Source organism: Canis aureus, chromosome 12, assembly GCF_053574225.1.
Source record: "Canis aureus isolate CA01 chromosome 12, VMU_Caureus_v.1.0, whole genome shotgun sequence".
In the NCBI taxonomy this organism is placed as follows: Eukaryota; Metazoa; Chordata; class Mammalia; order Carnivora; family Canidae; genus Canis; species Canis aureus.
The window spans coordinates 9,502,247-9,526,296 of NC_135622.1; the positions used below are offsets into that span (position 1 = coordinate 9,502,247).

General features: G+C 36.1%; 1 protein-coding gene across 10 annotated transcripts in view; it reads left to right on the forward strand.

The window, feature by feature from the left end:
- GDAP2 (ganglioside induced differentiation associated protein 2) overlaps positions 1-24,050 on the forward strand; it is a 146,766-nt gene that overhangs the window by 15,982 nt on the left and 106,734 nt on the right. For all 10 annotated transcript variants that reach the window (XR_013348930.1, XR_013348931.1, XR_013348933.1 and 7 more), the window contains exons 4-8: positions 3,873-4,026; positions 4,428-4,516; positions 9,665-9,741; positions 11,238-11,397; positions 13,602-13,758. Coding sequence is in view for 3 of the 10 variants with exons in the window: in XM_077842678.1 (XP_077698804.1) it covers positions 3,873-4,026; positions 4,428-4,516; positions 9,665-9,741; positions 11,238-11,397; positions 13,602-13,758 (637 nt within the window). In the remaining 7 variants the exon portion in view is untranslated. The remainder of the gene's footprint in view (positions 1-3,872; positions 4,027-4,427; positions 4,517-9,664; positions 9,742-11,237; positions 11,398-13,601; positions 13,759-24,050) is intronic.

Sequence of the window (24,050 nt, forward strand, 5' to 3'; positions counted from 1 at the left end):
ACACTTAAAATTCTTTTTGTTTCTGTAGTCTGTCCTCCGAGATCTTTGGAACGGATTGTGCAAACTGCCCAAATACATGTTTGCTTGCTTGCTTTATTTTCTTACATATATCAGTTCTTTTAAATATTTGTTTTCAATTATAGAAGCAATAAATGTAAATTGTAGAAATTATATGCACAGAAGCTACAAAATAAGTGAAAATTTAACATTTCCACCATACAAGGATCACCAGTACTAGTATTGTAGTATATATTCTTCTGGATTTTTCTATATGTATTTATGGGGGTATATGCATACATTCTTAAATATTTTGTTACCAGAATAAAATAATTATATGTATACAGTCCTTATCTTAAGTAAGATAATTGTACACATACTGTTCTGCAGTCTTTCTTTGGCAAATGAATTATACCTTTTGGCTTCAGAAATGACTTCATCTAATACCCAAAGCACATTTTAAATTTCCAGTTGACCCAGAAATGCCCTCTGCGGCTAGTTTGTTCAAACCAGTATCCAATCATGGGTCACACATTACATCTAATTGTTGTAGCTTTTAAATTTTTTTTCATCCATCTCTTTTTGGGAACTGACTTGTCGAGTGAACTACCCAAGATATTTTCCAAGATGCCCACCTTCTAGATTTATCTCATTACCTTGAAGTGCCATTTGGTTTGTTGCTTTATCCCTTGTTTGTATCTAATGGAATCAGGTTTAGCTTAAGCATTCCATAGGTGATGTTGTATTGTGTACTTAATGTATCATATTGGAAGATGTATAAAATCTGATTACATTTGGTGATCTTTGTATGGTGGAAATGTTAAATTTTCATTTATTTTGTAGCTTCTGTGCATATAATTTCTACAATTTACATTTATTGCTTCTATAATTGAAAACATATTTAAAAGAACTGATATATGTAAGAAAAATAAAGCAAGCAAGCAAACATGTATATTTGGGCAGTTTGCACAATCCATTCCAAAGATCTCAGAGGACAGACTACAGAAACAAAAAGAATTTTAAGTGTTCAGGATACTCTGGTTTTGGGAGTCCTACCTTTCCTTTAGTAACTGTTAACCAAAACTCAGAACTCTGGAGTTCTGTAAGAGGGCAAAGTAAATGCTTACTTCTTTTAATTACCATTTTTCAAAATAAAGAATTGGTTTAATAACTGCCTCAAATGGTGTCATATGAGGTTTCTCCACCTTTCTCTCTTTAGAGTGTCAGTTTGTGCTCATGGGTTTTCATTGACCAATGTATATGTAATTTTAAAAGTCAAAGAATTTTATGTTGAGATGTACAAAGGAAAGCAACAATTCTCTGCGTTTCCCTTCCCTGCCTTGATTCCTGTCTTCCAGGGGCATGTATACTTTCAAACCTTTAAGTTCCTTGTTTTATTTACCTATTTTCAAATAATATGCTACAACTACTCTATTGATTTTTTTCACTATCTGTTGACTTCTTATTGTGGAAATTAAAGATTAAACTCTTGTTCATCCACTCCCCTCTTTTACATATACATAAAATTCATTTTCTTCCCCCTTTACCACCTTCCCAAGTTGGTCTGTGCAATTTTTATTAAATCAACCTTCAGTATTGGCATTGTGACTAAATAAATATTACTCACCACTGATTACAAAACTGATTAGTATTCTTTTCATACAGCTATTTTCCCCTAAGTTGATTTGATTACTTAATTTTCTAATTAATTAACTTATTGATTCAGTGTTGGGCTTGTAAATATAACTATAAACCTCTCAATAAAGTTAAAAACTTCTGTTTATCTTTCAGCTCTGTTTTTTTTCTTGATAAGTTTCCTCCTATAATTGCCCATCCTCTTTCCTCTCTAGACTGTTCTCTATGCCTTCTGTATGGTTATCATCTTAGGAAATCCTTTTTTCTACTTAGTAGATTGGATCCCTCCATTTTCTAGGTCTCATGCCTTCCTCTTCTATGATGTACTCCTTAATTTTTGAGTAAATCTATCAGGAGATTCTGAGAATGAGAGTGAGGGCAAAATTGCTGAGATCTTCTACCTTCATACTTAGTTGGGAGTTTGGTTGGAAATGAAATTCTAAGTTGGTAATCATTTTCCAGGTTTTTGATGGCATTGCTCCAATTTTTATTATTGCTCTTGAAAAGTCAGATGCTATTCTTATTCTTGATTCTTTGTATGTTACTGTTTTGTTTTTTTTTTCCTCTGGAAACTTTATGATCTCATCTTATTTTGGGTGTTCTCAATTTCATAGTGCCGTGGTATGGTTTGGGTATTCCATGGGATCCTTCGTCTAGAAACTTACCTTTTCAGTTTCGGAAAATTTGTTTTCTTTCATGATTTCCCTCCCTCTGTATTCTCTGTTCTCTCTTTGAAGAAATTCTGTTGGATTTTGCACTTCCTTGTTTAGTCCTCCAATTTTCATGTCTTTTACTTTCCAGCTTTTTATTTTCTGGGAGATTTCCTCAACTTTAGCTTTAACCCATATATTGAACTTTTTGTTCTTGCTATCATGTTTTTCACTTGACTAAGCTATATAAGCATTTTTTTTTCCTGTTCTCTGAATATTTCTTACAGTATTCTGATTCTGTTTCAGAGGTGTACTATATCTTTTCCTACCTCTCTGACAGCAGTCATTTTGGTATTGGGAATTGCATTCTCTCTTTTTTAAACATTGTTTTGACCCCCTTTGGTCAGAGGCTTTGCTCACTTTTTGGTGATCCTTGAGTGTCAGTTGAATTTATGAGGGGGGGGAACTGAAAAGGTGAAGGGAAGCTTTGTTTTCATGGGCAAGAGTTATTGCTTGGTAAACCTAGAAGCAGATGATGAACAGGAGCCCTGTTGTTTTGTTGGGGAATCTCCCGTAGTTATCACAATTTGTGAGTCCTTTGGTTTGGGCCTTTTAATTTCCTGGAAAGGAATCTTTCTGGGGTATAAGGGTAAATGTCTGTGATTTAAAAGCCAATTAGGAGCAGAGGGCTAGAACTATCACTGTTGAGCGTAACACTTTAACTCAGTCCACTCTCTAGCCATGCCTGGGGTTCTGGAGTCCAGAAACCAGTTCCGCATTTATCACCACAGCAAGTGGTAAAGAAATCATCACCTTGCTGTGCTGGCTGGGGAAAGGGTTGTTGCAGATTTGACTGTTTTTATGCAAACTCCACTCAGCCTCCTCTCTTTAGTCCCACTTTACAGCATAGTTTTTACAAGTACATAGGCCTCCATTTTTTGAGCTTTTCTAGTGTTGAATAATAATAATAATAATAATAATAATAATAATAGGTAATGCCTGTATGTACTTTGCACAGATTAGACCTGTAAAGTAAGTACTAGGAGTATTCCCATTAAATAGGAAATTGAGGCACAGAGAGGCATAGGTAGCACAGCAGGAAAGTGGTAGACTCAAGATTTGAATCAAACTAATCTACCTTGAATCCAGCACTGCCTTTCAGTACAACCAGCTGGCTTCATATTCATGACCCCATTTCTACAAGCACTTAGGTTTCTCTGCTTGCTGAATCAGTTATTTCTAGGCCACTTACTTTTGACTTCCACAGTTTTGATGATAACTATGTGCTTCACATCCTCTCCCCCATTCTCTTTGCCTCTGCTTTTCCTATTTTTAGTTAATTTATTTATTTAAATTCAATTAATTAACATGTAATGTATTTTTGGTTTCAGAGGTCTTTGTTGTCTGTTTTTTGTACCTATTGTATTACTTCATTGTCACTTTGGGAACAGAGATAAATGTTTATGTTCAATCCATATCTGTAATTGAAATTTCTCAAAGTTCTTATTACTTTTCTCTTTTATGCCTTGTTTTGTTGACTTTTTTTTTTTCCTAACACCTTCATGACTTAGTATGTTCCATTGTTCCCAGGTTGCCGGACAGGTGAAGCAAAATTGACAAAAGGATTTAATCTAGCTGCCCGGTTCATCATTCACACAGTGGGACCTAAATACAAGAGCCGCTATCGCACAGCTGCTGAGAGTTCCCTGTACAGCTGCTACAGAAACGTGCTTCAGCTGGCCAAGTATGGTTTATTCACTTCCTGGATGCAGCATACCATACATTGTTAAAGGCTCTGGTTTCAGAATGAAACTGAGCCATGGAAGTCAATTTTGAGGGCCTTAAATCATGTAAGAAGACTCTGAAGATAAAATTAATTATCTTCACACACGTAGCAGGATAAAAAGAGTGGATTCAGGTGACTTAATTTAACCTGTTCCCACTTTATTCAGTCTTTATTTGGGCTATATTTCCCTCAAATAGTATCATTATAATATTGATATAATTATTAAAAAGTATAACTGGGATTAACTATTATACAAGATATATTGGGGAGTTAAGGAAAGAAGTTGCTGCATTTTTTAAATTAATTACATATGTATGTATTATGAATGTTGGTGGTTTGTGTTTTCTGTTTGATTGCAGAGAGCAATCAATGTCTTCTGTGGGATTCTGTGTCATCAATTCTGCAAAACGAGGTTATCCTTTAGAGGATGCAACACACATAGCACTTCGTAAGTAACATCAGAGATGCTGTGCATACATTGAGCACTTTGTAAGTAGAATTGGGATGCTGTTCATAGATTGAGTCTTACAAAATTTTTTTATCACTAGTTAAGTAGTTATAGCCAAAGAAGATGTCCTGATGAACAGATCATGGCATCCTGGAGGGAACTTTGTACTGGTAAGTTGCTGAGCTCAAAATACTTGCTCAGGTTGATGTTTTTCTCAACTTGAATAAAGGCTCAGAAACTTGTCTATTAAATTGGGAAATGGCCAAGAAGTATGGCTAACACATTGGGTATTTGAATCGGTATTCAGAATAATCTTAACAGGCTGTAACAATGAAGTCTAAGTAGATTTCATAATATAGTATGTATAAATAGCACTTTGCAGTTGAAATAGCAGCTTTCAATGTGCAATTTGAGTACAAATCCTTGCACTGAAGTTTAAAAAGACGGGGCTCGATCATAATGAGACAGAATGTCATATATGTGATATAAAAATATGTTTAGCTTGAGAGAACCCATGATCTCACTGTATTACATGCAAGTTCAGACCACATTTAGACATTTGTATGTAGTTCTGGGTGTCCTATCTTATGAGACACTGACAAACTGGAGAGCAAACAGTTTGAAACATTAGTGGTACTTTTCCTAAGCTTTTAGCATATATGATGCTCATCTTCAAATATTTGAAGGATTCTCATTGTGAACTTATTCTGTGCTGCCTGTTTAGAACAGTGGCTCTGAACTGTTTTGGGAGCCATCACAAACTACATTGAGCATTTGATGGAAGAAAGCTGTGGACCCTTTCTCTGAAGAATATATATACAGAGGGAATTTGCAGCAATTTCAGGAAGTTGATAAATTCTTGTAAGGATTGTAGATAAGACTTGCAATGGTAGAAGGCAGGTCTTGGGACTATGTCACAAGTGGGACAGTTGGTCCCACTTCAGGTAGTACTCTCTCTAATAGAAAGGTATTTTAAGTGAATTTCTTGTCACTAGGAATGTTCATGCAAAAACTAAATGACCATCTATTGAAGATATTTCTCATTAAGGAGGAAAACTACACCAGATGATCTTTAAAGACCCTTTCTATCTCTAGAATTTAAAGAGGAGGAGCTAAAAGTCTTACATCCATCAAAAAATTACAAAGATATTCAAATGTTAAGATGATTATTATATAGCCTAGAATTTAGGGTGAGGGCATAAATAATCTTATTTAATAATTAGCTATTTTTAAGATATAAGATCTTACTGCTCAAGGATTTTATAATAAATTTATATATTTTGTAGTTATGCTTTATAAATATTAGACTGAGCTTCTTGAGCAGAAATCTTTTCATCTTTGCATTTCCAGTGCTTCCATATGCCAAGAATACTTTACATGTGGAACTTGCTTAAGAAATACATATTTTATTTTATTTTATTTTATTTTATTTTATTTTATTTTATTTTAAGAAATACATATTTTAAAAGGAGATAAAGAAGTTCCATTTTGTTTCTTCAGTAGCCGTGTGTTTTAGGTGTTCATTTTACCAATAAAGAGGCTCAGAAGTTTATCATATTCTCATGGTTATGCAGACTCCTGCCTCCCAAGTCTAGTAACCTTTCTGTTATACTAGATAATTTAATTATATGCATAACATTGAGTTAGAACTACTTCAGTGGGAAACTACTGTTACCACTACTTTGCATGTATTCTGAATGGTGCCTTACCAAAACAAAGTTCCTGCCTTTATATAATTCTTTCTGGCAATGCTCTTGGCAGGTCTTGACATTCTCTGATTCCTTCATCCTTACCTCATCACCCCATAACTTGAGCTAAGTCTTTTTTTATGTCACTATTTCTTATTAATCATACAGGTTAGAATTTAAAGAGGCAGCAACATTTTATAGAAAGGGCTCTAAAAAAGGAGTCAAGAAGACTGGGTTTTTATCTCGATTCTACCAGTCTCACCAACTTTGTGGCCCCAGCTAAATGACTTGATATACTACCATAGAGGTGTCAACTTTGAGCAATAATTGTAATAGGAACAGATGAAGATGGGTCTAAGAGACTGTATGAAGCAATTTCTAAGAATTTGATTAGCACAAAGGAAATGGAAAACTTAAAGATGGACAAGTCAACTTAAATTTTATAAGACCTGTTTGACTTACTACATCTTAAATCTAATAGCAAAACTGTACCATCTCATTAAAAAAGTATGTGCACACAAATAAACATTTGTGGCCTATGCTCACATACTTTCTGAGCATTTGGGAAATCAGTGGCTTATATACTTTTGCAGCATAAATGGGCCAAGAAAAATTTAATAATTTGTTTCCTACTTATTACACTATTACCAAAACTTATTTCATTTGAAACCTAAGTAATAGGGGATCCCTTGGGTGGTTCAGCAGTTTAGTGCCTGCCTTTGGCCCAGGGCATGGTCCTGGAGTCGGGATCGAGTCCCACATCTGGCTCCCTGCATGGAGCCTGCTTCTCCCTCTGTCTGAGTCTCTGTCTCTGTCTCTCTCTCTCTCTTTCTCTTTCTCTCTCTCTCTCTGTCTCTCATGAATAAATAAAATCTTAAAAAAAAAAAAAAAAACCTAAGTAATATCCTCTTGATAGATGTATCAAGACTTTTTTTTTTTTTTTTTTCTTGGTTCATGTACAGTTCAGTTCTCCATTAGGAGCCTAAAGAAACCTCTGGATTGAAATAAATTTATCAAGTTATTTATTCATTCAGCAAAATTTTGAGTGATTGTGTGCAAGGCCCTGTACTATATAGAAGAGGATACAGTGGTGAGAAAAAAAATGAAGCTGTTTTTCTAGATGAAACTCTGAAAGAAACCATTTGAATTGGCAGTTCGTACTAAAACCTTATAGCTATGATACCACTCTTTCTTTTCTCCTTTTTTCAGAGTTACCTTTCTTCATGAATTCCGTTGAGGGAATTCCGTTTGGTTACTATCAGGCTTTGTATTTTGTTCTCCAGTGGAAATCCTACAGTTGTATGCTGGGAAACCATTATGTGTGAACATTAATTAAAACTTGGTGTCAGGGCACCTGGATGGTTCAGTCACTTAAGCTTCTGACTCTTGATTTTAGCTCAAGTCATCATCTCTGGGTTGTCGGATGCAGCCCTGATGTGGGCTCTGCACTGAGTCCCTCTCCCTCTGTTCTTCCCCCTACTCATCCTCACGCTCTCTCTCGCTTGCTCTCTCTAAATAAAATCTTCTAAAAAAAAACACAAACCGTAGTGTCAAAATAAAGAAAATCCCTTTTTGAAAATTCATTTTTAAAAAATTGTTAAAACAGAATAGAGAAAAAAATGAAAAGTAAATTTGTCATCTAACAGAGGGAGAATTATGAATAGCTTAGCTTGGTCCTTCAACAAATGGATCTGCTCTGTTAGATTCTCCAGATACAGTAGTAAACAAGGCAGGCAATATGTAGATAACTAGACCCATAAAATGTTAATTCAGCTGCTAGTTATTTTTGAATGATTGCTTGCTATATTCTTAAAATGTGCTAGGTTCTGGTAATATTAATGTTAGATATACTTGGCCTTCAGAGAGCTCATGGTCTAGCTATAAAATGCAATGAGAAATTCACAAATGGAGGTCCTTCAGGTTATAGGAGGAGCACAAGGTGGGGTCATGGAGTTCTGTGTACTAGATGGCCTTGGAATGGGTCTTGAAAAATGACTAGGAGTTAACTAATAAAAGGTCATGGTGAATGAATGGTATTCTAGTCAAAGGTAACCATGCAAACAGAGACAGAATAGCATGGACGTTAAATGGAATGTTCTGAGTACAGCAAAGAAGCCAATTTGCCAAAAGCATAAGTTCTGTGGGAGTACTAATGGGAAATAGAACTCTAAAGGATAGGGGTGGAGGGATGGCCAGTTAAGGTCCAAGTGTGGCAAACTGTGCTGGGGACTTAGATCCTAACTTACAAGCAGTGCAGAGCCTCAGAATTATTTAGTAAGGAGGGTGACAAGGGAAGGAAGATAAATCAGGCAACAGTGAATATATAGACCTAGAAAAGAGAGAAACAAGAAAACAAGAGCTTATTGGTAAAGGCTTCATGAGTATTAAGATCCTGAGAACAGCTACAAGAGGAATGGGTGTTAGAAATAGCAATAGAATTTTAAAGGACATGATGCAGAATAAAGGAAGAGGTGAAAGGAATGTTAAAATTTTCAGATTTGAGCTTGGATAAATGATTCGATGTTGCTATCTGGTAAAATAAAGAATATAGGTAAAGGAACAGATTTTGAGGGAGAAGGATGGAGGTCAGTTTCAGACCTGTGGAGTTTGAGGTCTCTGGGTTATCTGGACGGATATACCCAATAGGCAGGAGGGAACTCAGCTCTTCTATTCGGAAAACAGAATATAAAGATTTGAGAATGTCAGTATTTACATTGATGCTAAGCCAGCAAATTGGTGAGCTAAATAGAGACTATATCTGTCTGTCTTTCTATATATATATAACAAGAAAATAATTGTGGATGACAGAACCCTGGAAGACAACATTTTTAAATGGACATATAAACTAAAGCTAGACAATCTTCTAATGAGATAAGGACTGAGAAAAGGCCATTAGGTTTCATTGATAGGAAATTGATAGAGAAGAATCAGAATAACATAGGAATTAAGAAAAAAATAATTCATCTTTGGTCAATGGGATTTTGACAGGGATACAATCCTGAGTAGGTCACTGAAGACTGTAAGTAAATGAATAGTCAGAAAGAAGGAGGCCCTAGGGAATAAAAATAAATTGGATAAAGAAGAATTGTCTGGAATCAGCATCTCCTATGGCCAGGCACTATTTTAGATGCTGGCAATAAAGTAGTAAGTAAAATAAAACTCTTGTGCTGTTGAGGTATTTTTGCTCTAGCAGATGGGGCAGGGAGGGCAGAGAAGATACAAAATAAGCAAGAAACTCCACAAATTTTTTCTATAATATTTGCTCTAGAGGAAAGCAAATCAGAGAAGGATTTTTAAACATGGTGATCTGGACAGGCTTCATTGATAAGGTGTCATTGAGCAGAGACCTGACTGAAATGAAGAGTGATCCATGGTAAAAATAAAACTTTGAAGAGTTTGAATTTTCTTCACACAAGTCATTTCTTATTTATTGAATAAGTTTTTCTATTCTTTTCCTTAGGCACTGTCAGGAGATTCCTAGAGATTCATGGGGAGACCATTGAAAAAGTAGTATTTGCTGTCTCTGAACTTGAAGAGGTATTTTGCTAATGATGTTGCATTGTTTAAATCTTATTTTTACTTATTTATCTTTGTCTCATCATTATCTATTTACTGAATTGCCAGTAGCATATCCTAGGAATCTGTGTATGTTTTTGGCAGTGGGGCTTACCATCCTTTGTTGAAAAGAACTCAAAGTCTAAAAACAAGTCAAAAAGGAGCATTTTGATCATGTTTTTACTGCTGAACCATTTTCTTTTTGTGAAATCTTACAAGGTAGAGTTCTGCTGTGCTCCCTGTATTAGTTCTTAAAACTCCTTGAGGCATCACCTGAAAACAGGTGACAGCCTCACCTGGTGACTAGCATTGATTAAGTTGTGAGGTTTATGTTTTGTTTGTTTTGTTGTGTATAGTTAGGTTTAATGTATTTCAGCTTAACTTAGAGCCATTTTAGAAAACTAGTTTTGTTTTTTTTTTTTAACTTTCATTAAGTTTTATTTAGTTATAGTTCAGCTTGTATTATTTTGCAGTTTTGTGGCCTTGGGCAAGTTATTTAACCCCTCTGTGCTTTGATAAAATAGGAGTATTAATAATACTTACATCACAGGAGTTTAGTGATTAATGAGTAACACGTGTGAAATATCCACGTATGGTATCAATAACTATATACATGATATATAAATACTTTGGAAATTACAAAAATGGGGACACCTGGGTGGCTGAGCAGTTAAAGTGCCTGACTTCAGCTCAGGACATGATCCTGGAGTCCCAGGATCGATTCCCACATCGGGCTCCCTGAATGGGGCCTGCTTCTCCCTCTGCCTGTGTCTCTGCCTCTCTCTCTCTCTCTGTCTCTCTCTCTCTCTCTCTCTCTCTCTCCCCCCTCATGAATAAATAAATAAAATCTTTAAAAAAAATTGCAAAAATGAGGCATATTTGCTTGTCTGCTGTCTCTTCTTGTTTTACCTGGTTTACCTGTCCATTCAATGATCCTTTATTCAGTGTCTGGCATCCAGGCTTATCACACTAGATTCTGGGAATACACCAGTGAACAGGTCAGGGTCATTGTCCTCAAGGAATCCATTGGCTGTTGGTGAGGGCAGACAATTCAGATAAGTTATGATAATTGTGATAAGTGCATTAATGAAGGTATAGAATGGATAGGAACACATAATTCAACCCTGCACAGGGTTAAGAAATGCTTCCTATGGGAGGTGATAAACATGAAATCATAAAAAATAAGATATTCCAAGGGAGGGGTAAATGACAATATGACATGAGTGGCAGGTTCAGTGACCTGAAATTGCCAGGATGGGGGTCACATTTAACTTTATTGACCACCTAACAATATCCTGACCCTGAACGTAAAAACTGCTTGAGGGCCCTAGACAACATCTAGTTGAGCTTAGAAGTGGTAAGGTTTTTATTTTTGACAGAGGGTGTCTTCGCAGTGTCTAGAGTAGCACTAAAGCTCTGCTGATGCCTGCTTCATTGCTTCATTATTTTTTACAGAATGTCTTGCTTTTCTGACACAGGCTACTTACCAAAAGCTGCTACCTCTGTACTTCCCAAGGTCATTAAAGGAGGAATGTCGATCATTGCCATACCTACCTGCAGATATCGGAAATGCGGAAGGGGAGCCTGTGGTACCTGAGCGACAGATTAGAATTAGTGAAAAACCTGGTGCCCCGGAGGGTGAGTTCTGCTTTTCTTAATTTCCCTCTTTTATCAGGGACTGATAAAACACTACCAAGAAGGAGAAAGTTCATTCTACCTTTGGGGAGCTCTCTATGGGTGTGACATTGAGTTCAAGACCAACTTAGATGTTTTTAGAGGCTTATTCTTGTTAAAATTTACTCTTTAAGTTAAAATACATATATTTACACACACACACACAAAACATTAAGTCTGTTAGACAGTAGAGATCCAGAAGTGGATATAACAACTTTTACATCCTCATGAAGTTTATAGTTGTATATGGGACCCTCTTTGAGACAGTAATCAAGTACATAATCATCTAAAATTTTCAGCAGCTTTAACAATATCCTCCAAAAGCGAGACCTAACATTAAATACTAAAACAGGAATGCCATTACCATTTGTTTTGTTTCTCTAGGTTATATACTCATGTAGATTGAAGCAATGGTAGAACATGGTAGGATGGGAGCCCTTCTGAATCTGTACTGTATGACAGCTTATTTTGATCTTCATGCGTACATGGTTAAGGTCGTAACTCCCTTGTGTGGAGACATGCCTCAGAAGCTTCAGAACTGGATGTGAAAATTCAGCAGCTCAGGAATTACTATGAGATTCCTACTGTGAACACTTTTAAACAGGCATCAAAATCTGTAGAAGGTTGTTCATCTCCTTTTTATCACCAGTACATAGCCTTAAATCAAGTGGAGGGAATTGGAAGTGGTGTACCATCAGGAAATATCTGAACGAAGCTTTGCTGGAGGGCTATCCATGTACTTTAGGGTATCCCCAGAGTTATTTGGAAATTTTCATGATTGTGACCACCAATGTAGAATATAGTTTTTCCTAAATGGGTAAATGCATTTTGTATGACAAATGCAATGAGTAATAATTGCAAACCCAATTTGAGATCATAATGCTAAGCAGCAGATTAGGCTAACTCATTGGCCAAAGGGTTCCTTGTGTCTACCATTTTCGAAGAGTGCTTGATTACCTCATAGATGGAAGTCCTAGTATTATTATTTTTTTTTTAAATGTTTATTTATTTATGATAGTCACAGAGAGAGAAAGAGAGAGAGGCAGAGACACAGGCAGAGGGAGAAGCAGGCTCCATGCACCGGAAGCCCGATGTGGGATTCGATCCCGGGTCTCCAGGATCGCGCCCTGGGCCAAAGGCAGGCGCCAAACCCCTGCGCCACCCAGGGATCCCGTCCTAGTATTATTCATAAATATTTTCAATTAGAATGTTCAGTCTGTTAAAATAGATGTAAAATCAGCTTTACCTGATTTGTTCATGGGGTTTTTGTTTTTTGTTTTTCATAAAAGCAGATTTCTCAGCCATTAGCCTGTCACAGATTAAGGAGCAGTGAAGTAGATGTGAGGAAGTCCCAGCTGGATGGCCCACATGGCTGGGCTTCAAGTAGTGGCATTGCTTTGGGAAGCTCCCCATGGTCCAAGGCATTTTTTTTTTCTTTCTTTAAAAAAAAAAAAAAAAAAAAAAATTTTTGAACAAAGCTAATAAAGCAGTAGGGGAACACACTAAGAGATAGATGACCCATTCCCAAAGTGCTGACTTCTAGCCAAACACAAAATGATCGTCTGGATACATTAGAAAGTTGATTTATTAATTTGTAGTGAAAACCAGAACACTTATGAGTCAGATGATTATATAGGCATGACCAGTGTAGAAAACCAGGATGCTAAATTAGAATTAAAACATATCTTAGTGAACGTGGATCCTATCCTGCAATATTGGGCAAGCAAGCTGCCATTGCGAGTTATCCGACAAAAGGACTCAAGTGTTTGTGTCAGTTTATCATGTGCTCCCTCCTTAAAACAGTTCTGGATAAATGACTCTAAACATTCGTTCTTTGTATTTCTCTTTTCTTTAAACCTATATACAATATGATTCTATCTTTTTGTTTATCATTACCTTCTGTTCTTCCTTCTTAAGGTTACACTCAAGTCCCCATGATTTGATTTTGTGTATTCCTAAAACTTCTGTTACACAGGGACAAGTGGTTTCTTGCATTATTTCAGTTCTTCAGATGCCGAAATCTGATTTCAGTTTGAGTTTCAAAAAAATACCCTCAACCCCAGTTTTTTTGATGACGTCATAGTCATCCCTGTTGCAACATTCACAGTCTGTAGCATTTACTGTCAGATTTTATCATACACTCTCTGTTGATAGTATTTTTGTTACAGACAACCAAGAAGAGGAGGCCGAAGGCTTGGGAGTTGACCTCTCTTTCATCGGTTCTCACGCTTTTGCTCGAATGGAAGGAGATATTGACAAGCAAAGAAGACTGATCCTTCAGGGACAGTTATCAGAGGCGGCCTTGCAGAAGCAGCATCAAAGAAAGTAAGGCAATCCCTTTGGACTGATAGACACAGAGGGACATGAGAAATCAGCAAGGAGCCTGCATGGACTAAATGATCTGCATATAACATATTCTCATCTGTTCTTCATGACAATGTAGTGGGAAATATTGTCCCCATTATGTAGATACAGAAATTCAGAGTTAGTTTATCAGTGGTCACAATTAATATGTGGTGAAGCCAGTGTTCAGGTGCATATCTGACTTCAGAGCTCCTACTCTTCCTGCTGTAAGTGTAGTGCCTCTGGGTGAAATTTCATTCTAACGTGGGAATAGGAAAAGGGAAAGGCAGAGTTACGAAGTTTTTACTTTACTATATTGGTAATTAAAGCATAATCTACAGTTTTGTTAAATTTAAAAGTACTTTATTTCTCCCTAATTTATCCCAAGGACCTTATAAAGCCATTCCATTTCTTTTTTTTTTTCTTTTTTTTAGCCATTCCATTTCTTTCAAGTGTTTTCATTTTTTTTATTTAAATTCAATTAATTAACATTGAATTAACATAATGTATTATTAGTTTCGGAGGTAGAGGTTAGTGATTCATCAGTCTTATATAACACCCAGTGCTCATTATATCATGTGCCCTCCTTAATGTCCATCACCCAGTTACCCCATCCCCTGACCCCCATCATCGACCCTCAATTTTTTTCCCTAGGATTAAGAGTCTCTTATGGTTTGTCTCCCTGATTTCATCTTGTTTTATTTTTCCCTCCCTTCCCCTATGATTCTCTGTCTTGTTTTTTAAATTCTACATGAGTGAGATCATATGGTAATTATCTTTCTCTGATTGACCTATTTTGCTCAGCATAATACCCTCCAGTTCATCCATGTGGATGTAAATGGTAAGATTTCATCCTTTCTGATGGCTGAGTAATATTCCATTGTATATATGTCCATACCACATCTTCTTTATCCATTCATCCATCAGTGGACATCTCAGCCCTTTCCATAGTTTAGCTTTTGTGGACATTCCTGCTATAAACACTGGTGTGCAGGTGCTCCCTCAGATCACTACATTTGTATCTTTGGGGTAGATGCCCAATAGTGCAGTTGCTGAGTTGAAGGGTAGCTCTATTTTCAACTTCTTCAGGAACCTCCATACTGCTTTCTGGAGAGGCTGTACAAGCTGGCATTCCCACCAATAGTGCAAGAGAGTTCCCCTTTCTTCATATCATCGCCAACAATTATTGTTTCTTGACTTTTTAATTTTAGCCATTCTGACTGGTGTGAGGTGGTATCTCATTGTGGTTTTGATTTGAATTTCTCTGATGCCGAGTGATAGCAAACATTTTTTTCATGTGTCTGTTGGCCATCTGTATGTCTTCTTTGGAAAAATGTCTGTTCATATCTTCTGCCCAGTTCTTAATTGTATTATTTATTCTTTGGATGTTGAGTTTGGTAAATTTTTTATAGGTCTTGGATACTAGCTCTTTATCTGATAAGACATTTGCAAATATCTTCTCCTGTTTTGTCAGTTGCCTTTTGGTTTTGTCAACAGTTTCCTTTGCTGTGCAAAAGTTCTTCATGAAGTCCCAATAATAGTTCATTTTTGCCTTTGTTTCCTTTGCCTTTGGAGATGTGTCTAACAAGTTGCTGTGGCTGAGGTCACAAAGGTTGCTGCTTGTGTTCTCTGGGATTTTGATGGGTTCCTATCTCACATTTGGGTCTTTCATCCATTTTGTGTCTATTTTTGTGTAAGTGTAAGAAAATGGGCCAGTTTCATTCTTCTGCACGTGGCTGTCCATTTTCCCAGCACCATTTATTAAAGAGATTCTCTTTTTTCCATTGGATATTCATTCCTGCTTTGTCGAAGATTAGTTGACCACAGAGTTGAGGGCCCATTTCTGGGTTCTCTTCCATTGATCTATGTGTCTGTTTTTTTTACCAGTACCAAAACTGTCTTGATGACTACAGCTTTGTATTATAGCTTGAAGTCCAGAATTGTGATGCAACGAGCTTTGGTTTTCTTTTTCAACATTCCTTTGGCTATTCAGGTTCTCTTCTGGTTCCATACAAATTTTAGGATTATTTGTTCCAGCTCTGTGAAAAAAAAAATTGTTGGTATTTTGGTAGGGATAGCATTGAATGTATAGATTGCTCAAGGTAGTGTAGACATTTTAACAGTATTTGTTCTTCCAACCCATGAGCATGGAACATTTTTCCATTTCTTTGTGTCTTCCTCAATTTCTTTCATGAGTGTTCTATAGTTTTTGGAGTACAAATCCTTTGCCTCTTTGGTTAGGTTTATTCCTAGGGATCTTATGGTGTTTTCTAAAGCAGTACTGAATAAGTCCTTTTTAAAGCATAAAGGAAAGCAGCTTATGTACTTTTGGGTAAGCTTTTCTAAGGATTAACAGTCCTTGGAAAGCTAGCTGCTTTTCAGAAACTTCTAAAAGAAAGAAAAATTATAAACTCTAAACAGTTCATATCAGCATTACCTTACAGTGTTGGTTGAGAGATTAACATCTCATAGGATTGTTGTAAGCACCTAGTACTTACCAAGCTCTTAAAATCGGACACTGCTGTTTTCCTCGGTACTGAGAAAATTATGGTATATTTCGCCTTTTAGCTTTGTTACTTGCCATCCCTTTTGACTGAAATACCCTCATCCTTTAATTCCTGCCCATTCTCTGGGTTTCAGCTTAAAAGTGATTGCCTCTAGAAAGGTATCTCCCTGGAGATAAGCCAGAATAGACAGAAGAGAAGTCTGGAATAGATGCCTCTTCCTCTTTTTTTTTTTTTTTCTTCATATCCTGTACTTAACCAAAGTATAGCATAGTATTTGTCACAGTATATTGCAATGATGTGTGATTGTTTTAAGTTTCCAACTATAAACTGGAAGTGGACTTAGATGACCTCTGGAGTCCCTTATAGAATTACAATGTTGTATCTGGGTGGATGAGTTTCTGGTTTTCATTTTATTCTGATTTTATTTTTAGAAACAACAGCAAATTTGCCACGAGGGGGCACCAATGAACAGTTTTTCCAAAGGCAGTCACAATCAAATGATAGCTTCAGTGGTTTCTAGACTTAACATGTGTAAGAATCATTTGGCAAACATTTTTCTTTAAATACAGTGAGGGGCCTCTCCCTCACATGACGGGGACTTTGGCATCTGTATATATTTTGAAACTTTTTCACATTGTGATTCATGCACTGCTATATCTGGTTACCTTTTTTTAGTCAAAGGCAGTGGTTCTTAAACGATTTGGTCTCAGGTCGCCTTTGCACTCTTAAAAATTGTTGAGGACTCCAGAGAGCTTTGGTTTACATGGTTTGTACCTGTTAGTATTTATCATATGAGAAATTATTTATTAGTTTATTTAAAAATAGGCCATCATGGTTTTTTTTTTGAAAATTAGAAGAAATGGCGCTGTTTTACCTTTTGAAAAGGTTTAAATGTATGCCTTAATAAAAGACGGCTGGATTCTTATATCAGCATTCAAATTGTTGCAGTAAGTTATCTTGGGTGAAGTATATAAAGAAAATCTAACCTCATTCAGATATATAATTAAAAAGAGGAAGAGTATGTTAATAGCCCTGCCAAATAACTTATGATATTCTTTGATATTATAATACAACCTGGTAAATGGTAATTTCTTGAAGTTTAGTTGTAATATGGAATCTCAAAGCATATCCATGAATTTTTATATTCTGTTATATTAAAATGTGTTGTTCTGTCCTGCTCTTTGAATGAATTTTATAATAGGAATTACAGCATGAATTTATAACATGATGCATTGTCTTTTGGAAAATAATGATTCACTGAATTATTCAGATTTCGAAAATATTGATATATTTCATTATACAATATAAAAAAATGTGTTAATATTGCCACTGATCTCATCAGAAAAGTCTTAAGTATTAGGAACTGTAAGCTTCTGATAATGGTTACAAATTTTTCAAAATAATATATATTTTTTAAAGCTCAAGTTTTATCACAGACAAGAAATACCATTGATTTTTCTTGAAATGACAGGATCACTTTATTCATTTTTGAGGACACATCTGCCAAATACTCATGTTGAGTAACCACAGTTTGCCTGCCAGTAGTTATTTGAACAGTGTGCCGTGAAAAAAAGCAGCAAGTTTAGCTTACAAGTCCTACAGTGCCTTTCTTCAAGACAACCTCATACTTTGGTATGCAGAAGTGTTTTATGTGTTCTTCCCATTTTATGATACGTTAATATTAAAAAGATGTGTTCCCAAGGGTTGATTTAATTAATAATTTTTACCTCATCGAAGACATTCTTAAATTAAACTGGCTTTTTTTCTTATTCTTTATTTTTTTTCCTCTGTGAGAATTTTGGCAATGAAGAACACAATGGCTGTTAGTACAATTTGGTGCCTCCACCTTGATTCATTCTAAGGCACCAGTAGTCTACTTAACAGTTGCTTGGTGCAAATGTCAACACAGTGAAAAAGGAAACTGATGTTTCAGTATGATTGTGAAACTGTCAGAAACAGTTTTGACCTTGCAAACCCCCTGAGAAAGTGTCAGACTATGGACCACACTTTAAGAACCACTGGTCTATGGTCTCTCACCAGTACCTTATAGTTGAAAGGAATTTTGGTAATCGTCTGATACAGTTTTCTGAAGTGGAGTACAGTCTCTAGTCATTAGAATCACCAGGGCTGCTTGCTAAAAATGTGTATGCCCCACACCAAATTTCCCACCTCTGTGGAAAGGGCTCAGAAATCTTCCTTCTGAAGTTTCTTAGGTGATTATTTTGTGCTCCAAATTACTGATCTATTCTATCTCCTTTACAGGGGGCAAATGATCCCCTAGACTGGGTACCCAGAGGTACAACTCACTGAGAAAGAGCCTTCAAAGTGGCTATTGTGGCACATCTCCCTTCTCTACTACCTTCTTCAGCCCACTTACACAAACCAGCATTAGACAAGTTGGCAAAGGACTAGAGATTTTTTTATATTCATATACAAAGAACCTCACTGTTACCCCTTTTCTCAAAGCAGTCAACCTATTCTCTTTTACTTCTTTCTCTTACACATATCCCTCATACCTTTTTCATTTCTCCATGAGTGCTATAGATAATCTGTAAATTTTGAAGTTTGTGTTTGGACTGGAGATTTGTTTGTCTTTGGCTCTTTCTTTAAGGATAACTAGTTCAAGCCATTATTAGAATAAATCTATTCACTCCTTTCTGGAAAGGAGTCCTCAGCAAAGGTTTAGGTTCTAGGAAGGAATATGAATGCAGCATGGAAAGCACTGTCCTTCTTACTGGTCTTACTGATCTTGAGATTCATATTTGTACACAGTTGATGGTTTCCATTCAGTTCAGGAAACATTGGATATTTACTCTGTACAAGATAATATTTTAGATACTGAAATATACAGGGTTAAATAAGGTAGTCCCTCTGTTTTGAAATTCATGAGTGAGCCACATTGCCTTCAGGGGTATGTTCTGAACAATGGTCAGACTTTGTGTACATGTAGTCAACACATAGTTGGCCAACTTACAGGAGAGCACAGCCTGTAGCTCCCAAAGCCTGAACTAAGAAACAGGCTAGGTGCCTCTGTCACATAGTTCTCTTGAGTGATAAGTTATGTCTAAATCAAAAGGTTTTCAGATTTCCCATATAAGTGTCCAGTGCCTGTGATGATTAAAGGTGAAACTTCAGGTGTCTGATAGCTATGCTGCAGAATACTTCAGAATAATAGCAGCTCAGAAGTGTGGTCAAGGAACCAGAGACCCTTTCAGGGAGCCTATGAGACCAAAACTAGTTTTATAATCCTACTCAGACATATTTACCCTTTTCCTTCCCATTCTCAGAGTGTTTGGTGGAGTTTTCCAGAGGCTACTTACTATGTAGCATTGCAGTAGATGAAATGCAGAAACAGATGTGAGAATCCAGCAAAATTTAAAGAGATTTGCAACAATGTTAAAGACACATTTTTTGTCATAAAAAGTTATTGATGTTCATATAGAGTTTTTGTTGTTTTTAGATTTACAAATTATCTTTAATATTTCTGTTTTTATTTCTAATATGGTAGGTATAACTGAGATAAACATAAAAGGGTCCTGAGACCAGAAAATTTGAGAACTGATGACTGCCTGTTTAGGAGTTTATGATATAACCGAGCTATGAGTCATCTATTTGCATACTCTGCCTTGTGCTGAATGTTTAAGATTGCGGGTTGTGGCTTTTTAAAATTTGTTTCTCTTACTTTTTCTAAATAAGGCCTTATTTACACATAATGAATCTGATTTCTGCTAATTATGTTAGTTGATCAGGTTGAGCAAAGGATAATTTTTATCTCTGAGGAAGTAGCTCTTTAGCTAGCAACATCTTTTTGAAAACTTTCAATTCTTCCATCAGTAACAAAACTAAAGGTTCCGTGGATCGGCTATATAGGGTCCGATCATTGCTCTTGTGGCATTGCCTTGCCACACCATCATCTCGGTGTGGTAATTCATCTGAAAAAATTAGGCATGTTGTCTAATTCTTTATATTTCTAGGTCTTCTATCCAACTCTGACATTAATTTGGTTTATCATAAGGAAGAAGTTGGCTTACTTACAAAAATTAGGAAACAATATTCTTTTTCATAGAGCTTTTAAAACTCTTAAAATTATTTTACAGTAACTTTTTCATTAGTGTTCCTTGGTCAGCTTAAGACCCAATTGCCTACAACCCATAAGTCATTTGCCACAATAAAAACTTTATTTCATTCATTATTAAGTATTTATTGAGCCCTTACTAACATACCAAGTGTCATGATGAAAACATAATAAAGTGACATGCAAGACAGATACAATCCCAGCCCTCATGGAGCCTAGGGTCTTGCAGAGGAGAGAAATGGTAAACTAATTATTAAATGAATAATTTATTTTAAATTACAGGATACAGTAAGTATATAACAACGGTCCTAACTAAATCTAGTGTGGGGCAGGTGCCCAGGCCAGGAAAAGCTTGTGTTGATTCCAAAACCCAGGCTATTGGTCATACGCAAATAGGTTAGTCATTAGTCTTTTAAGAGTTTTTGAGTAAATTTTCTTCATCATTCAACCTGAGGTTATGCATGTGGATGGTAACTGATTAACTGGAAGAAATTGTGTTGTTAGCTTTGTGAAGACAGCACCCACCCTTAGTTGCTTACAGTCTGTTAAGAGACTGTCTACTCAGTATTTCTGCCTTCAGAGCACTATAGTGGCCACCTTTCCTGCCATTTTGCCATATTTTGTGTGACTGTTTACCTATAATTGTAGTTTACCCAGTAAGTAATAGAAATCTGTTTATTTGGAGTAATCTTTAAGAAAATAAGAATCTATTTTGAATTGATGTTTTCCTTTTTTATCTTTTGTTTTGATTGTTGGATTGGGATAAAAGATTGCATAGCATTTTTGAAATGAAATGCAGAAACTACAGCAAAAAATGAGATGCAGTTTATAACAGATAGAATGGAAATTTAAAAATATTTTTTGAATAGATGAGGGAAATAAAGCATTGTTTCTCTATTGGCTGAGGAGATAAAACTAACATTTTTTGCTTTTATTTCCTCCTCCCAAATACTTTTTTAAAAGAAAAGAAAATTTACTAATCAAATCAGATTTACATGATCCATAGTGGAATGGAGGAGACTTTTAATAAGAAAAAAGAAGAAACCAGATGAAGATAGCAGTCCTGAGTTGTGCCCTGGAATTTATCTTAATACTTAGAAACTGGAGCAGCACCACTGTCTCAGCAGTGACAATAAATCTTTTTTAAATCATTAAGCCTTTAAGAATTTCATGCAAGCTATAAACCTCCCCATGAACATGTTCATATGGATGTTGCTTTTGCCAACCAAAATCTATTCTAGGATATCAAGTTGTTAATCATAGATTAAAGTTAAAAAACATTTTAGAGTTGATACTATTTCGGAGTTCACACCATGGACTATGGTCAATTTTAGATAGATTAAGGACTTAATTTTTTTTTTTTTTAATTAAAACTCATGGAAGAAGTAAGCTAGTATCTTTTATACCTTGGAGAAAGGACAGGTTTCTTAAAATATAAAAAGCAGTGGCTATAAAAGAAAAAATAGCTTCGACTATATTAAAATTGAGAACTTTGGCAAGTGGGGCAATGAATCTTAAAGAAAGTGAAATCAGATTATAGAATGGGAGTATTCACAGTAAACATAACTGAGAAATGATTGCTATCAAGAATAGACAAAGAATTCCTACAAGTAAGTGAGAAAAGAAGAAATAGCCCTGTAGAAAACAAACAACATGAACAAGCATCTCACAGAAGAGGGAAACACACACAGTAAACGTGAACAGGATCTCAGCATCATTAGTGACCAGAGACCCAATTGGCAAGAATTAAGACATCTGCTAATGCCAGCTGTTGAGGAGGACGTGGGCTCACGGGGTCTCATAATCATTGCTTGTAGAATGGGTACAATACTTTGGAAAAGGGATCTGGTCTTATCTTCTAAAACTAAATATACCTGTAACCTAGCACTTCAACTCCTTTGTATCTACCCAAGAGAAATCATGCACTCCTATACCAGGAAATGTAAAATAAGTTGATCGTAGCACTGTTCACAGGAGCAAAAATCTGGGAACAGTCTAAGTGTTCACCAGTAGGGGAGTGGATGAAAAAAACTATAGTTTTCATATGATACAAATACATTGTATAGTCATCATAGTGAATGAACAACATAACCACCCAATTATATAGATGAATCTTAGCTGTCTAGTCTAGTAAGTCCAACAAGTAAGACCCAAAAGATTACATACACATAGCATTATAAGCTTTTTCCAGAAAGTTGTTTTGGAATATATCAGATGAACCAAAAGGATATAAAAAGGAAAGCAAGAAAATGATGGATGGGTGATTCCAGAGACTGGTTATAGGGGCGGGAGCTAGAATTGAAGGGGAATGACCACATGATTAGATGTAGACTATTGTGAGGGTGCTAGCTTTTATTGGGGACAATAGGTTTCAGAGTGCTTATTACTTCATTAAAAATAACTAATTAGATAGCCAGCTTTTTAAACATTTTGTAGATTTATTTATTTTAGAGAGAGAGAGACCGCAAGTGCCTAAGAGCAGGGAGAGGGGCAGAGGGAGGGAGAGAATCTCAAGCAAACTCCCCACTCAGGGCAGAGCCTGACACAGGACTCGATCTCATGATCCTGAGATCAACTGAGCAGAAATCAAGTCAGATGCTAACTGACTGAGCACCCAGGCTTCCCTAGATAACGTTTTTAAAAGAGAACCACGTGTGTACCAGTGATGAGTATTTTGAACCAAGGTTAATTCTATTTTGTGCACCTAAATTCCAGTTGAAATTTTTTTTTTCAGAGTTCATTGAACACGTTTTTACTCAGCATCAGGAGTTACCCTAGAGATTGCCTGGACATATAGAGGCAAATAAGACGGATTCCCTATCTTGTAGTGTAACAGTAGAAATGAACACTGGCAATAAGCGGGTGAAGCCATGTACTATACCTCATGGTGCAAAGAAGGGGGAGCAGTTCTACATGTCTGGACCTTGCCTCCACACCCTCTCACTCTGCTCTCCCCACCCTTCCCTGCCAGCCCTCCTCTCAGCATATCGATAGAATATTTAGACCTCTGTTGGATTGCTTGTTTCGTTCTTACTACAGAGTTCATTCTTTATAACATTTGTCCATCTCATATGTTCAACCTCAAACTCTTTGAATCCAAGGACTTTTTATCATTCTCAGATGCCCCCCAAAATATCTTGAATAATACTCATGTTTATTATTTCATTAAAGATTTGAGTCCCTGCTGTGATGCGGGCACTTGCATGTACACAATATATCCTTGAAAAATGAGCTAATGAATACAAGAGTGGAATATAGAAATTAATAGACATTTACTGAATTCCTGTTACATGATTTGTGCTAGGACTTGTGATGCTCATAAGACACTTAAGATAGTCTGTTCAGTCTTATTGTGAAGATGACTTAATCAGAAGACAGAAAACAGTATCATTGGGGATTTAGTGTGAATAACCAAAGAAGTGACTGTGTAAAAATGTGGAACATTATATATAGAAAAGGAGAACTACTATAAAGATAGGTCTTTTCTTGACTTGCAAATTGTGTTTTCAACCAAAATTTAAAGCTATTTTGTCTTTGACTTTTCAATTTACATAGGTGGGCAAGTTTTTTTTGGTTTTGTTTTGGTTTTTTTGGTTTTTTTGTTTTTTTTTAAAGAGAGAGAAGGGAAGGACAGAGGGCGAGGGAGAGAGAATCTTAAGCAGGCTCCATGCCCAGCACATTGGGCTCGATCT